The sequence below is a fragment of the Papio anubis genome, chromosome 1, assembly GCF_008728515.1.
Source record: "Papio anubis isolate 15944 chromosome 1, Panubis1.0, whole genome shotgun sequence".
Classification (NCBI taxonomy): Eukaryota; Metazoa; Chordata; class Mammalia; order Primates; family Cercopithecidae; genus Papio; species Papio anubis.
Genome location: NC_044976.1, coordinates 164515935 through 164533596, shown reverse-complemented (window position 1 = coordinate 164533596; position 17662 = coordinate 164515935). Strand labels below are relative to the sequence as shown.

General features: G+C 35.1%; 1 protein-coding gene and 1 long non-coding RNA gene across 3 annotated transcripts in view; one reads left to right on the top strand and one right to left on the bottom strand.

Moving 5' to 3' along the window:
- Positions 1–3858: 3858 nt before the first annotated feature.
- The window catches only part of LOC116272098, a 27959-nt gene continuing 14155 nt past the window's right edge, over positions 3859–17662 (bottom strand). Inside the window, exon 3 of the long non-coding RNA XR_004180820.1 lies at positions 3859–3934. This is a non-coding gene — a long non-coding RNA (uncharacterized LOC116272098). The remainder of the gene's footprint in view (positions 3935–17662) is intronic.
- Positions 11432–17662, top strand: part of CRB1 (crumbs cell polarity complex component 1) — a 266490-nt gene continuing 260259 nt past the window's right edge. For both annotated transcript variants that reach the window (XM_021933928.2, XM_021933921.2), the window contains exon 1: positions 11432–14440. In XM_021933928.2, coding sequence (XP_021789620.1) covers positions 14371–14440 — 70 coding nt within the window. In that variant the 5' untranslated portion in view covers positions 11432–14370. The remainder of the gene's footprint in view (positions 14441–17662) is intronic.

The window sequence follows — 17662 nt, the reverse complement described above, 5'->3', positions numbered from 1 at the left end:
AAACTCTGGGCCTCCGTTCTCTACCTCTTCATCCTCCTAATTCATATATCTCTTCTCCTTCTTTACAGAGAGGCTAGATACATTTATTTATAGATATAAGTATAGTTCATGGGAAGAAAGCCACCACACATATATTTGATAGAAAGCTTCCTGGAGATTCTTCAGACTTGTGTACCTTGTGATTATTTGCCTGGGAAGGCAACCCAAGTTCTCCAAAGTAAGGGGTCAGCACATGAATCCCTTTGTACTTTTTTGGCCATTCCTTGTCATGAGTGATACACAGAATCTGTGCAATCATTATTTATAGCAAGATACAAGAAAAAATATTATAGGGAGCTAAAGGTTTCAGTCCACAGATGATTTTTGAAATTAATATTGATGTCATTGATGACAACTACTCAGAATTGTTCACATTCTTTTCTTAGTAGTGTCACCGTGATTTATGACATGAACAGAATATGTTTTTTTTATATCGTCTCTCTTACCTGAATGTCAGGCTCTGTTGCTATTTCTACTTCTCTGTAGTGATGATAATTGAATGAGGAGAAGCAAAAAAGCTTCAGCTGTCTTAATTTCCAAATAGGAACATAAATTAACTAGAACCAGGGCTGCTTCCAGAACTCCAAATCAGTTTTTTAAAGTACACCTTTATCTGTCTTTAAATGAAATATAATAATTTCTGAAGGCAATTATAGGGTTTGAATAAAGTAAGTTTATATATGCCAGTAAACTAATCAAATAATTGCTTTATCTTATATGACTTCCAGAATTTATAATATTTGTTTCCCCTATAATTCTGGAAGTATACCTCAATTCAATGATTGCAAACCTCAGTAACACATATATGCACATCTTTAATGTAGTCAGTGATTTTGTGACGGATCTTATCTTCAACAGGGTCTAATTTTTTCATGTGCCATCATGTACAATGACTTCACTCACTGGATTTTGTTGTTTTTGTTTTTAATTTTAAAAGCGTGGTAAGGACACTCAAACCTGTCATGATTCTTAATTAAATTTTTTGCCTGAGGTCTCTCATGGTCATTTCTCCTTTCGGTTGCCTGCATCAATTTCTCTTTCATTTGATAGCAGTGTGCTAAATTCCTTTTGGGGAGTTATACTTTTCCACTGAGTGTAGTTTTAAAATACTGTACTGCAAGTCAAGGTGCACTGCCCTACCCTAGGGAGGCTACTCTGACTCTCTCTTCCTGGACTTTGAAGGAAAAATAGGAAAAAAAAAATTAAAATTCACTCATTTGAATGGTATTTTCCTTATGAAATTGTATGTGATGCTTATTGTCTGGACTCCACACCACCATAGTTCCATTCTATTCATACCTATTCTCTTGAATTCTCATCTATTCTGTGCTGCACTGAGTATCCTGCCAATAAATTCTTTATTTTCTTAAGGTAATTTGTTACTTGCAGTCCAAGAAATCTAAATTCTTCGATGTGAATCTAGCCATAGAAAATATTTATCAAGTCAGTACTTTTCAACTGTTCACATCCTAGTTGGAAATGAGCATTAGTAATTACAAGAAGGAGCCCGCAGTTGAATGCATGTTGATTACTGGCACATAATGCCTGTTTTGGAGAAAAAAGGACTCTTCTGCCTGTCAATCAATTGCTCAAATGTGCAAAGAAAAATGACAGACCTATACTTAAGAAATACTCCGTTTACAATACCATTACCAACATCTGAAGTGCTGGAGCTAGGGGTAATAAAGCAAATTTAATGAGTGATTCATTCTGATACTTCATGAGTACCTAGCACTGATGTGGATTAAGTTCTGAAAACACAGATTTTGAAACAAACTCCTTTTCTTAACTTTCTATAGGATAGTAGGAGAGTAGAAAGGTGTCACAACTTTCCCTATCTAGTGGGTCATTCCCAACAGCATTTAAACGTTCTATAATAATATAGAACATATATATACACACACACACACACACACATATACACACACACAGATACACACATTACAATATGTATTTTATATATGTATGTATATATACATATCCCTTACATGTCCCTTGCATTTTCAATCTGCATTTATTTCTCCTTGCATTTTCTCTTGAACACATTGAAATTTCTCTTATCAAGGTCATCAGTGACTTTCATGTCACCAAACTAACAACCAGCTCTCAGTCATCATCTTAGTAGTAGATGACTCAGTTAATCACTCTGTTCTTAGAGAAATACTTCTTGGCCTTCTAGGTAACCATCTTTTCTGGATTCTCCTTCTACTCACTGGCTGCTTTTTCTTGGTCTTGTTCTTTTAGATTTACTGAGCTAAGTGAGCCACAGAGATTAGTCCTTGTTGATTCCTTTATTTTTTTTTTTTTATAATAATCTCCTCTTACCTGCTAAGTGTTATTATCTCTCCAAATAGCTTAATGTGCCTCATTATGTCAATTTATATATCTAACTCAGAGTTCTCTGATGAGTTCCAGATTCAAATATACAACTCTTTATTTGATATATGTACTTATATATTTAAGACACTTATCAAAATTTAATATGTGTAAATCTGTATTCCTGCTTTTTTTAAATGCTCAGTGAGCAGAAGGGCTCCAAGTGGAGTAAAGCTACATGTAATGAAATTCTACATCTTTTGAGGAAATGTTTTACATAATTTTCTACTTTCTCTGAACAGCAGGAAATTGATTTTTCTCCTTTATTCTACTTCTCTCTAGCTCACAGAATACAGTAGAAAAAACTTGGAGGGTGTCTTAGAAGTCTTTAGGGAAAAAGATATATTTAGTCCTATATTAGTCAGAATTCTACAAAGAAACAGAACCTGTAGGATTGGTGTGTGTGTATATGTTTGTGTAATTTATTAGGAAAATTGGCTCACATTCACTCCCATGATATGCCATCTGCCAGCTGGAGAACCAGAAAAGCCAAAGTGTTGTAATTCAGTCTGAGTCCGAAGGCTTGAGAACCAGGGAAGCCAATGATGTAACTCTTGATCCAAGTCCAAAGGCCTGAAAACTGGGGGGTGCCGCTGGAATAAGTCCCAGAGACCAAAGGCCTAAGAACTAATGTCTGAGGGAAGGAGAAGAGAAATGTCCTAGCTCAAGAAGAGAGAGTAAAATTGCCCTTCTTCCACCTTTTTGTTCTGTTTGGATTCCCAAAGGATTGGATGATGCTCACCTGCTTTGGAGAGGGCAGATCTTCTTTACTCAGCCTACTGATTCAGATGGTAATATCTTTTGGAAACACCCCCACTACACACCCAGAAATAATGTTTTACAAGTTATCTGGGCATCTCTTAGCCAGGTCAAGTTGACACATACAATTAACCATTACAAGTCTTTCACTGAATTGATCCTCATCTACTTGAATACCTACTTGTGGGGGTGAACTTTATTAAATAGCTATTCGTTATATAGTTTTCTTAGGCTACACCAAAGAATTTTCTTGCAATCTCCACCATGGTTCCAATTTAGCCTAGATCAAGCCTGATCAGTTCTTTCTTTTATATTTACAGACTTCAATATCCCACTGTCTGAATTCAACCGCAGTCTCATTTCATCTGCTTCTCTACCACATAAATACCTCTAATCTAATGAAACCTCATTTTTTCCTTGTCTGTTCATAACTTCCCTCATTAGTTACCTCAGTTGCCATTGTCTCTAAGCATTGCTTATAAGGCCTCCACCTATTACTTATCCTTCCACTCTGAAAGATCTCATTCCTGAAGTAATCCTGTAGTCTGCCAGCTCTGCTTCTGTGCTAGCACTCTTTTTGCTGCTGGAAAGATCATGCCACTGTGCTTTTTAGCAGCATTACAAATGAATTTAGCTGGATTTCAGTTCAGCTGGACCCTTTACTCTGTTATCAAAGCTGGTAGATGAGTCTTGCAGCCTTTCCATTTCTCTGTTTCTTCAATTCATCTCTTTATTTAAGTACTTGATATTATCTTTTCTTCTAAATAGTTAGAAAGAATAAATAAGAACTAGTATTTGATAACACAATAGGGTGACTATAGTTGCTAACAATTTAATTGTACATTTAAAAATAACTAAAATTGTGTAATTGGATTGTTTGTAACACAAATGGATCCCATTTTTCTCACCTCCTCAGGAAGCTTGCTCCATCAAATATCCTTATCTGTTTCATACCTTCAGTTTTTCTGGTTCCTTTTTTTTTTTTTTTTTTTTCTTTTTTGGCATGTATTTCATGTTAAAAAAAAGTATTTGTCCATAAATCCGTTTTAAACTTTGCCTCCCCGTCCCATGTTTTCTGCACACCCATCTTTTGGAACGTGTACTTTGCACTTACTGTCTCTACTTGCTAATGTTGAATTCACTCATAAAAATAACTGATATTTGGATTTTGTCCCAATGCTCCATTGATATTCCTGTCACCAAGGTCACTAAAAATCCCCTTCCTGCCAAATCGAATTGGTTCTTATCAGACTTCACTTTCCTGCAGCATTACCACTGTTCGTCACTCTCTTTTCTGACCCTCTTTCCTCTCTTCCATGACACCACAATATCCTGGTTATTTCTCTTAAATCTCTGGGTTCTTATCCTCCAATTATTAAGTATTAGTGTGGCTGCTGACCCTCTCCTTTTCTTACTCTACATTGTCTTCTCTTCTAGAGTGACCTATTGGCTGTGATAACTGAGATGAATCACTGGATCTTTGTATTTTTATCATCTATAAAATGGAAAAAATAGAACCTGCTTCATAGTGTTATGATAAATATTAAATAAAGAATGCATAGAAAGGTTTTAGAAAGTGTCTGGCTTATAAGAATGACTCAATATGTGTTAAATATTGTAAGATTATTCAGATACTGAAAAATGCAATATTGAAAAGGTATCAATTATCCCCTCATTAGCTTTTGCAATAAAGGCAATCCCCATTATACTTTGAAGAGTAGTTTTTCAAGAAACAACAGATGCTGATGAGGTTTGGAGAAATAGGAATGCTTTTACACTGTTGGTGGGAATGTAAGTTAGTTCAACCATTGTGAAAGACAGTGTGGTGATTCCTCAAAGATCTAGAAGCAGAAATACCATTTGACCCAGCAATCCCATTACTGGGTATATACCCAAAGGAATATAAATCATTCTGTTTTAAAGATACATGCATACATATGTTCATTGCAGTGCTATTCACTATAGCAAAGACATGGAATCAACCCAAATGACCATCAATGATAGACTGGATAAATAAAACGTGGCACCTATACACCATGGGGTACTATGCAGGCATGAAAAGGAAGGAGATCATGTCCTTTGCAGGGACACGGATGAAGCTTTAAGCAATCATCTTCAGCAAACTAACACAGGAACAGAAAACCAAAGACTGCATGTTGTCACTCACAAGTGGGAGTTGAACAATGAGAACACATGGACACAGGGAGGGGAAAAACACACACCAGGCCTGTCAGTGGGGTCAGGGGTGAGGGGAGGGAGAACATCAGGACAAATAGCTAATGCATGTGGGGCTTAAAACCTAGGTGATGGGTTGATTGGTGCAGCAAACCACCATGGCATATGTATACCTATGTAACAAACCTGCACATTCTGCACTCGTATCCCTGAACTTAAAGTAAAAAAAAAAGAAGAAAAATGCAATATTGAAAAAATATCAATTATCCCCTCATTAACTTATACAATAAACGAAATCCCCATTATACTTGGAATAGTTGTTGTTGAAAGGAGATAGAGCAACTGCTTAGAAAACTAATCTGGAAGATAAACTGTACAAGGGAAGGCAAACTTGTAAAAGAAAGTTTCAGGCCGGGCGTGGTGGCTCAGGCCTGTAATCCCAGCACTTTGGGAGGCCAAAGTGGGTGGACTGCCTGAGCTCAGAAGTTAAAGACCAGCCCCTGAGGAACACAGTGAGACTCCATGTCTTTAAAAAAAAAAAAAAAAAAAATGAAGAAGGCACATTGGAGCCTGGCTGTAATTCCAGGTACTCCGGAAGCTGAGGTTGGGAAGATCTCTTGAGCCCGTGCTGCTGAGGCAGCAAGCTGACATCGCGCTATTGCCTGCACTCCAGGATGGGTGACAGAGACTCTAAAAAAAGAAAGAAAGAAAGAGAGAGAGAGAGAGAGAGAGAGAGAAGGAGGAGGAGGAGGAGGAGGAGGAAGAGAAGGAGAAAAAGAAACAACTAAGTTTAAATTTACTGGCAGAGGAATCACAAAAGTTTAATTAAACAAAAAATTTTTATATACACCGGTTTTATACATGATTTTGTAGTTTGGACACTGGCTATCCATCTGGGAATAAAGTTAAGTCTATAATTTAGAAATAAAATTAAATATGTAGGTTAGACCATTCATAAAAATTTATTCCATGTGAGTTAAAGTCATAAAATTTTAAGAAATTTTAATACATGTATTTTAAATTTTTAAAATAAAATTTGGAATAAAACTCAATGGGAATCCCTGTGTTAGTAAGCCTGATGAGAAAAAAAAAGCCTTCTTTAATAACACAAAAATAAAAGTCATAAAAAATTTTCAAAATCAAATAGTATAAAGAAAAACTATAAACTTTAAGAGAAAATGAAACTACTGAGAAGAAACATTTTCAACATTTATAGCAGACTAAGAATTAAGATCAAACCTTTATAAATAAATGCTACAACTAACTAAATAAAAATTTTTAAAGAGTTGATAGAAACGTGAATATGATATGAGTTGGCAAATCATTGAGGAGTAAATACAAATGCTAAAAGATGCTCAATTTTTCTAAATAAGAAAAATATGCAAATTTAAAATTTCAAATTTGTTGTAATTAATTTTAAAAATATATACAAACATAGAATAAATAATATGATATACCTTTACATACTCAATAGCCAGCTTCAAAATTTATCCTCAAAATTTCTGTATTTGCCTAAGGTAAATTTTAGCATTTACCCTAGAGAAACTCTTATGCATTTAAACAAACAGGTGTGAAAATGATTTTTATTAATCATTGTTTACATAAAGTAAATTTGAAACATTGATGCCCAGAAAAATGAAATCATTAAACTATAGCACAGGTATACTATGAAATGCCATGTGGCATTAAAAAGTATGTGAGTTAAATGCCGAAATCTTCAAGACACACTGTTTAATGAGAAAAGCAAGTTGCAGAATAATACATACCATTATTTAAGAAAAGAAGCAAAATAATATTTATGTCTCTATTCATCTATACATCATCTATCCATCATCTATGTATGTATCAAACTGTAGCAGAGAGTGGTATAAAACGATATTCATTAACAAATAACAATGATTACTTCTGGAGAGGAGTGTGGGATTATTGTTTATCAAAGATCCTTTATCCTAATATTTGGGGTTTTTCACAAGAACACATTTATAATTATGTAATTAACAATAAATACCATTATAACAATAATTAAGAACATTGGAATAAGCAAGTTGGGTGTGAATCTGAACTGCAGCACTTATTATACAGGTAACTTGGGTCTCTCAATCTCTTTTTTACCATTGTCAATTAGGGTTAACTTAATCTACTTTGTGGAGATGCTGTATTAAGTGAGATGATGTGTGTAAAAGAATCTATAATACACAGAACTGAACTGAAGATAAATCTTTGTACCCTTATTAAATCAATTTTGAATATCAAGGAACTGGGAGATAAAGTACTTTTCTCCTGAGAAGACTGCATCTGCTCACCAGAGTTTAATTCAACAAGGGTGATGACCCTGTCTTAAACATGCAAATTACTGATGATGACTCTAGTGTCTGATATATAGCAGGTGTATATATAATATACCTTTTGTATAGTATGTGTAAAACAAACAAATGCTTGTACATTAATATGGCATCAAGAATTTCCACCAATAAGAACAGCTGTCCTACATTCTGAAATTGTATCTCCAGAACCTACTACGTTCTGGATCTTCAGTTGGTTTTGAATAGACAGCTCAAATTGAATATATTTTAAAACTGTACCTTCTATTTTTATCTATAAATCTTCCTCTTCTCCTACTTTCTTTGTTTTATGGCACCTAATTTATTCATGAAAAGTCTTTCATCATTTTGATTATTGCTCTACCGTAAACATTTTAGACTTTAACGACAAATGCTGACTTTTAAGATTTTATTTTGCTTATTTTACTGCACTGTATGTTTTTATTTTTCTTTTTTAAAAAATTTAACTTTTAGATACTGGGGGTACATGTGCAGATATGTTACATGGGTATATTGTGTGACACTGAGGTTTGAGGTATGAATGATCCCGTTGCCCAGGTAGTGAGCATAGCACCCAATAGATAGTTTTCAGCCCTTCACCCACTTCTTCTCAGCAGTAGTCCTCAGTGTGTATTGTTCCCATCTTTATGTCTATGTGTACCCAATATTTAGCTCCCACTTATAAGTGAGAACATGCAGCATTTGATTTTTCTCTTCCTGCATCATTTTGCTTAGGATAATGGCCTGCAGCTGCATCCATGTTCTTGCAAAGGACGCGATTTTGTTGTTTTTATGGCTACAAAGTATTCCGTCTTGTTTATGTATCACATTTACTTTATCCAATCCACCGTTGATGGGACCCTAGGTTGATTCCATGTCTTTGCTATTGTGAATAGTGCTGTAATGAACACATGGTTGCATGTGTATTTTTTGTAGAATGATTTATTTTCCTTCGGGTATATACCCAGAAATGGTATTGCTAGATCAAATGGTATTTCTGTTTTAAGTTCTTTGAGAAATCTTCAAACGGCTTTTCACAGTGGCTGAACTAATTTACATTCCCATCAACAGTGTGTAAGTGTTCCCTTTATCTACAGCCTCACCAGCATCTGTTGTTTTTTGACTTAAAAAAAAATATTCTTTCGAACTGGTGTGAGATGGCATCTCATTGTAGTTTTGATTTGCATTTCTCTGATGATCAGTGATGTTGAGCATTTTGTTACATGTTTATTGGCTGCTTATATGTCTTCTTTTGAGAAGTGTCTGTTCATGTCTTTTGCCCACTTTTTAATGGGTTATTTTTTGCTTATTGAACTGATTAAGTTCCTTACAGATTCTGGAGAATTACAGGACCTTTGCTGGATGCATAGTTTGCAAAAATTTTCTCCCATTCTGTAGATTGTTCACTCTGATGATAGTTTCTTTTGCTTTGCAGAGCTCTTTGGTTTAATTAGATCCCAATTGTCAATTTTTGCTTTTGTGGTAATTATTTTGTTGCACTTTAAATGTAATATTTCCTACGGATTCAGTGAGCTTTTCTAAATTGGAGAAGTCATATTTTTTCATATCTGAAAACTCTAGTCCATTAGTTCTTGGTACTTACCTTCTCCCAATTTTTTCCTCGTTTCTGAGATACAACTTTCTATTCTATTTTCTATGTCTCTTTACTATTCATTCTTTTTCACCAATTCCTTATCTCACATTGATCTATTCTAAAAAAAACTTCAGATCTTCTGTTTAGTTTATTGTCGTGTCATCTACTATTTAAGTTATTAGTTAAATTTTTCAAAAAGTTTTAATGACTTTTTTATTTTTAGAATTTATCTTCAGTTTATTTTCAAATAGGCCCAATCATTTTTTATCATGTCTTGTTCTTGTTTTATAAAATAAATGCATTCTTTCATCCCTTGAAAATTTTTATTTGCATATATTTAAAAGGCACAATTTGTCACATGGACATATTGCAGAGCAGTGAAGTTTAGGCTTTTAGTGTATCCATCACCAATGTACTTTACATCCATTAAGTAACTTGTCATCATCTGTCCCTCCTCCAACCCCCTCAACCTTCCAAGTCTCCATCGTCTATCATTTCACACTCTGCATCTATGTGTACACATTATTTAGCTCCCATTTATAAGTGAGAACATGCATTATTTGTGTTTCTGTGTCTGAGTTGTTTTCCTTCAGATAATGGGTTCCAGTTCCATCCATGTTGCTGTAAAATACATGATTTCATTTTTTATGGCTGAATTGTGTTCCATTGTGTTATATATGTAGACCATATTTTCTTTATCCAATCATCCACTGATGGACATTTCTTTGCTGTTGTGAATAGTACTGCATTAAACATACAAGTACAGGTATCTTTTTCATGTAATGATTCCTTTTCTTTTGGGCAGTTACACAGTAATGGGATTACTGGATCAAATGATAGTTCTATTTTAAGTCATTTGAGTAATTTCCTTATTGTTTTCCATAAAGGTTGTACTAATTTACCCATGAACAGTACATAAGAACAGTGCATTCTTTTTTTTTTCTCTTTCTTTCTTTTCTTTCTTTCTTTCTTTCTTTCTTTCCTTCTTTCTTTCCTTCTTTCTTTCCTTCTTTCTTTCCTTCTTTCTTTCCTTCTTTCTTTCCTTCTTTCTTTCCTTCTTTCTTTCCTTCCTTCTTTCTTTCCTTCTTTCCTTCTTTCTTTCCTTCTTTCCTTCTTTCCTTCTTTCCTTCTTTCCTTCTTTTCTTTCTTTCTTTCTTCCTTTCTTCCTTTCTTCCTTTCTTCCTTTCTTCTTCCTTTCTTTCTTCCTTTCTTTCTTTCTTTCTTTCTTTCTTTTTTTCTTTCTCTCTCTCTCTCTCTTTCTTTCTTTCTTTTTTTCTTTCTCTCTCTCTCTCTCTCTCTCTCTTTCTTTCTTTCTTTCTTTCTTTTTTTCTTTCTCTCTCTCTCTCTCTCTCTCTTTCTTTCTTTCTTTCTTTCTTTCTTTCTTTCTTTCTTTCTTTCTTTCTTTCTCACTCCATCAGCCAGACTGGAGTGCAGTGGCATGATCTTGGCTCACTGCAATCTCCTCCTCCCAAGTTCAAAAGATTCTCATGTCTCAGCCTCCTGAGTAGCTAGGATTACGGTGGCTGCTACTACGCCTAGCTAACTTTTGTATTTTTTTAGTAGAGACAGGGTTTCACCATGTTGACCAGGATGGTCTCAATCTCCTGACCTCAGGTGATCCACCCGCCTCGGCCTCCCAAAGTGCTGGAATTACAGGTGTGAGCCACCGTGCCTGGCCAGAACAGTGCATTCTTTGTATAACATATTTTCTCAACCACTTATTTTCTGTGATACTTTTTTTCTGTATCTTAACAGTGTTATTTTATAATCCCTTCAGTTAGCTCCATTATCATGAATCTTTTGAGTGTGAATGTTCCCATTCATTGTGTCCAATGTCTGCCGTGGCAGTGGGTTTCTAGTTTGATTCATAGTTTTAAGCTGTGTGAGCTCATCTTTGGTAGAGGTTGGCTTCCATGGGAACCATTTGTGAACTGTGAATTGTAGCATTTCCACATGAGAGTTTAGTTTCATCTCAGTTCTCATTGATTTCTTATTTCTGAACTGCTCTTTTCTTTATTTCCTTCTTTCTTCCCTTCCTCCCTCTCTCCTGCTTTTTTCTTTCCTTTTGTCCTTCCTTCCTTCCTTCCTTCCTTCCTTCCTTCCTTCCTTCCTTCCTCCCTCCCTCCCTCCCTCCCTCCCTCTTTCCTTCCTTTTCTTTCCTTTGTTCCTTCCCTCCCTCCCTTCTCTCTCTCTCTTTCTCTCTCTCCATTCCAAAAGTCAAGAATTGTCTATCTCAATTGGTTATTTTACTTTATTGCTGTTGAGCTCACTTACATATTTCTTACTTGGGAAGGATGGTTTTTGCTGTTTCTTGTATAGGTGCCCTTATCTATATTCTTCATTTTTATGAATGACATTAATAATATCCCAAATGCCAAAACTCAATACCTGATAAAATTAGTTTTCATGTTGCCTTATTCTCTATATGTCTTTAGATATATCTAGTTTATTGCTGTTTTGTTTTGTTTTATCATCCCCACTATCTCTGCTTTAGTTCAGTCCCTTATCATCTCTCTTGTGGACAACAGCAATATCCTTTTCTCACTGGTTTCTGTGCTTTCCATCTGCCCTTTTCCAACCATTGCTACATTGCTGGTAGATTTGTCTTTCTAAACACAACTCTGAGTATGTGAATTCACTACTTAAAACCTATTAATGGTGTGCTTTCCTCATATTGAAAATTAAACTTGCTTGATTTTGTGGATTTGCTGAGTCTTATTTCCTGACATCTCTTCACACCTATGTTTCTGCAATATCAGAATATTTCTAGTTTCTTGATTTGCCCAACTGCTTTAGGCCTCTATTCCTATATAATATCCTTTTCCTGTAAAACTCTTACACCTCAGTCTTGCCCTATTTATTTCTTATACCCCTAGTTTGTTCATGCTGCTATAATAAAATTTAGACTGGGTAATTTTTAATAACAGAAATTGATTTCTTATAATTTTGGAGACTGAGAAGAGCAACATCAAGGTACCAGCAAATTTGGTAGCTGCCAAGGGCCTGTTCCTCTTAGAAGGTTCCTTCTGTGTTTCCTCATGTGGTGCCGGGGCAAATAAACTCCCTCAGGCTTCTTTTATAAGGGCAGTAATCCCATTCATGAAGGTTAGGCCTAATCACCTTTCAGAACTCCCCACCTCTTGATACTATCACATTGGGGATTAGGTTTCAACATGTGAATTTGGGAAGCGGGGAAACCATTTAGACTACAGCATACCCATACTTATGCTTGAAAATCAACGTAAATACTACTTCTTTTTTCTAAAGGAATTCCTGACTAGCCCAAATCTGACACATGGTACCCATTGACTCATTTTTATAATGGCTATATCCACTTAATTTTTTATATTCAAACTCCGTGTATATAATTCCTATAACCATTCTTTGTATAACATATTCTCTCAACTACTTATTTTCATTGACACTTTTGTCTTTTGAAAAACTAATTTTCTTTGTTTCTTTGATTGTGACACTCATAAACACACCCTAACAGAAGGCTTTCTAATACCATCAGATTCTTTACCTGAGTCTATTCACTTTTTTTTCCAGTCTGTCAATTGGCCTTACATGTTATAAATTCCTTAGTCTTGGGGTTCATTGTGGAGGCCTCTTTAGGACGAATGGAGATCAAGTTGGTTGAGTATGTAGATGTCCCAGAATGGTATTGTTGCAAAAGGCATGAAAGAACACATAGGAATAAAGATGAAAAGAGACTTCACAAGATTTATTGAAGAACTAATGTTCTAGAAATCATGGGAAGACTCTGGTCCTAATGTTGATTGTGACCCACCAGACTCTGAGCACACAGAATAATTGCTCTGCTTCTCAATTCTCCAGTTGACAAAACACAGGGATTAGAGTAGGGAGTTAATAATGCTTCTGTAACCTGAAATTCTTTTGCTCTTATTGTTAAATTGCCCAAGTTAAATTATTTGCATGAGAGGAGGAAAAAATCTTTAAAAATAATAATTGTCATGAATTCTATAAAAATTAAATAATTTTAAAAGGATAAACCCTATTTTAGAAGGTAAATCTGTGAGTATGTGAGAGAATAATGTTAATAAAAACCATTAAGCTGACTATCAAGATATTAGAGACATGGGCAGAAAACATAAAGACTTCAAAATATATGTTATATAGTTAAACATCTGGCAGATTTATAAAGCTTTGTAAAAATCAGCCATAGAAATTGCATTTTAAAGAGTAAAAGTGAACAGTTTTAACAATGGGAAAAGGCTCTGTACTAGCACTAACATCAATTAGAAAATAAAGCATTCTGATTTTAATTAATGGATGTTTTCATGGTATCTAATAAAAATATAATTTTAAGGACTTCAACAATTTAATCTGAGAAAATATCGTTGTATTTAAAACAAGTGTATTTTTTAAATAAGCAAACATGTTTACATTCATCAATTATAGTAAAACAAAAGCTCAAGAAATCCCAGAGCATATAATTTCATGAACCAAGAATAAAATGAGCTCTGGGCTTATGGACAAGATTACCCCTGAATAATCTCCAGAACTCTGTTCATTTTATGCAATAGTTTAAGTTTTCTTCTGTCTTGGCCCAACTTATAAACAACAGAAATCTGAGTTGTGGGAATATAATTTATGAACAGAAAAGATTACTTGTCTGTGAATTGTGTTCTGAAGATGAAAGTAAATATACAAGAACATACGGTATTCCGTTAAAAGTTGCCAGATCATAATTATGTGGCAAGACAGTTATCAGAAATTAATCCATCTATTGAGAGCAATTGAAGACACTATTGTAATGTAGGCCCTTTTGAGGAGACAGCATTAACAGAAAAAAACTCATAGCAAAGGCTTGAGGGGGGAAATGAATCCAATCCAGCCTGAAAAAATCTGCACCAGGTTTGAAAAATCACCCCATCCTCTGGTGTAAGTGATGCTAAGAAGCACAAACTGCTTTTTGAATCTAAGTCCCTGTGTTTTCTGTGAAGGAGCTGTAAGTGGGGTGGGACAGAGATGGCACCTGGGGATTCTGAGGCACCCGCTCCTCTCTGAGACAGACAGGGATCAGGAGCCGGATTGGGACCAGACCACCAGCAACACACCAGAGGATGTTCTGTAAATAAGACCATGGCACTTAAGAATATTAACTACCTTCTCATCTTCTACCTCAGTTTTTCACTGCTCATCTACATAAAAAGTAAGCATTTCCCACTTTGGGCATTTTTTCCTGGTTTATTTCTGGCTTATTGTATTTCTTACAAACAATGGATAATGTTACATGTTCTATAAAATACAATGCTAAAAAGGAAGTTTTTATTTGTTTTTTTAAGTGTCATGTGTTAAAGAAATCAGTGATACCAGTTAATGTGAACAGTCAATTTTAAGATTCTATGATTTCCAGTAGGTATTCAGGTACAGAAATTTTGTTTGTAACCTTTGTAGTAGTGAGCTGGAGAATGAAATGGTCACATAGACGAGAAGATATTTTGTTGTGTTTACACTTTTACAAAATAGATTTAGCCCTTACTGATTGATATCCTTTAAAAGGAAGTTATTCATAAGCTATATTTCATTTTATTCCCATGTACTATATATTTATCTTCACTTTTAAATAACTCTGTATTGCAACATTTGCTCTCATAATCAAGGAGATAGCCTCAATGTTTCCCAGAGAGTAATGGTTCAAAGTGTTTCTTTCACCAGAGAAATGGGCTTTTACTGTTATGTGTTTCTGTTTTATAAATGAAGATATTATTTTCCACAAACTTCCCCAAATAGAAACAAGAGCAATGTTTCTGAGATAATCTTGTCAGTTCTATGGCAGGATAGAAAATCAGAGGAGACCAAATGGCCCCAGCAGTGTGTTTATGAAGGACAGTAGCTATTGAACACGTTTAAAACGAAGACAGGGAGAGTGTGTGCTTGTCAAAGGGGCCATGTGATTTGTGTCTGTTGAATCTGAATATCAATAAGGCAAAGCATAGAGCAGCTGCCGTTGAACAAGACAACTTGGCATTAGCACACAGTGTTGTGTAATCTGGGTCACCTTCTGTGGCTGCACCAGTGAGATTGTTACTTGTACGGTTTACAGTTGAACATATATTAGAGACTGAGTGAAGAAATAAGTAAATGCTATGGGTAGGTAGCTGATGGCAGGTACAGAAAAACCAACTCAAACTTTAAACAAATGATCAGTAAAATACTTGACTGCAACACACAGGCACAAAGGAATTTTTTCAGATATATTTGTTAAGGAGTTGTTATTTAAATAGTTATCTACCCTCCTTGAAACTTAATGTGAGCCCCAGGTAATGAGGAATGAGGAAGAGTTGTGCTGTGTTTAGTTGTGCAGGGAGAAAAATAAGACATAAGATGAATGTGAAGTGACTTTATGGTGCGTTTTATGGCAAAGAGCTTTGTCATTCAATGCAACAATATATATGAAAATTCCTAGAGTTTGCTGCAGTTTGTTTTAAAGGAAATGAATATGTGATATCTTTAATTAAAAAGATAATGACTATGAATTGATACTTACATATACATCATTTGTTTTTGCTCTCTTTGAGTAGGTAATTTTGATAGATTCTAAATACTTTGTAATTATTTGATTTGTTCTCCAGCACAGTATTGTTATTCATTTAAAAAAGTAAATTTGAAGTCTCATTTTCTTCAATTTTTAAGTAGGTAGACTTTTGTCTGTGTTAATATATTTGTTGGCAAGATATAATCATATTGCCTTCCCAATCAAAACATGTAGTTTAGACCTTGTTAGTTGAGTTTTTCTTTCCTACCTGACTTTAAAACATTCAGCTATCTAGCATGAGCCTTCCTTTCTACTCTTATCACCTAGTATTCTTGACATAAATTCTGTGTTCCAGACAAGTGAATAACATAATATATAGTAGTAAAAATTGCTGACATTGTGTTAAGCATTTTCTATCTCCTATATGTAATTTACTTCTTGTAACAACCCTATAAGATAGATACTATTATAGTAATTCACATTTTATAGAAGATGAAACAAAGATTCAAGTCACTATACCAGTGTATCTCAAACTTTGAGGCAACTCAGACAGCTGGAATGCCTGGTTAAAATGGGTAGCCTCTCAAGTCTAGCCCCAGGTACTTAGTGTCTTTATAGTAGATCCTGGGAACCTATAATTTAATTAGCTCTTCATTTCAAATACAGGTGACAGAAGTTCTGACCTACACAATAAATCTTTATTAGGAACCTACTACATAATGATGCTAGGAATCATCAGAATAGTTAAATATAAACTATATTTAAATATAATATAAACTTTGTATTTATAATATAAAATTTATATTTAAACTTTAAATTTAAATATAAACTATATTTAAATATAAACTATATTAAAAATAACTATAGTTAAATATAAACTATAGTTAAATATAAAATCTTTCTCTTCAACGAGATTATTTAGGAGAAAAGAGAAACAATATGAGCTTTATAACTTGTTCACTCGGCCGGGCGCGGTGGCTCAAGCCTGTAATCCCAGCACTTTGGGAGGCCGAGACGGGCGGATCACAAGGTCAGGAGATCGAGACCATCCTGGCTAACCCGGTGAAACCCCGTCTCCACTAAAAAATAGAAAAAACTAGCCGGGCGAGGTGGCGGGCGCCTGTAGTCCCAGCTACTCGGGAGGCTGAGGCAGGAGAATGGCATAAACCCGGGAGGCGGAGCTTGCAGTGAGCTGAGATCTGGCCACTGCACTCCAGCCTGGGTGACAGATCGAGACTCCGTCTCAAAAAAAAAAAATATAAAAAATATAACTTGTTCACTCTTACACACATAATAACCCTGTCAAGTAGAATTTATTATTAATTCCATTTTGCAGCTGAAAAAACTGAGGCACATAGAGGTTTATTAATTTGTCCAAGGCCATACTGCTAGTGAATGGTGGATCTGGAATGTGAACCTGGAGATCTGGCTCTGGAGTAACTTACATGTAGTTACTCCCATGAAGTGATAATGCATAAGGGCTTTAAGACACTGGTTGGAACATAATAGCAAACAAAGAAATGTCCATTATCCAGGTACGGTGGCTCAAGCCTGTAATTCCAGCACTTTGAGAGGCTGAAACGAGATCACTTAAGCTTAGTTCAAGACCAGCCTAGGCAACATAACAAGACCTCATTTCTACAAAAAAAATATAAAAAATTAACGGGGCATTGTGGTATGTGCCTGTAGTCACGGCTACTCAGGAGGCTGAGTCGGGAGGATCGCTTGAGACAGGGAGGTCGAGGCTACTGTGAGCCGTGATCCTGCCACTGCACTCCAGCCGGGCAAAAGGGCTACATCTTGTCTCAAGAAATAAAAAGAAAGGGATAAATAAATTTCAGTTATTAATATCATATTAGTTGAAGGAATCAATGATTCTTCCTTTGAACTTTGAAA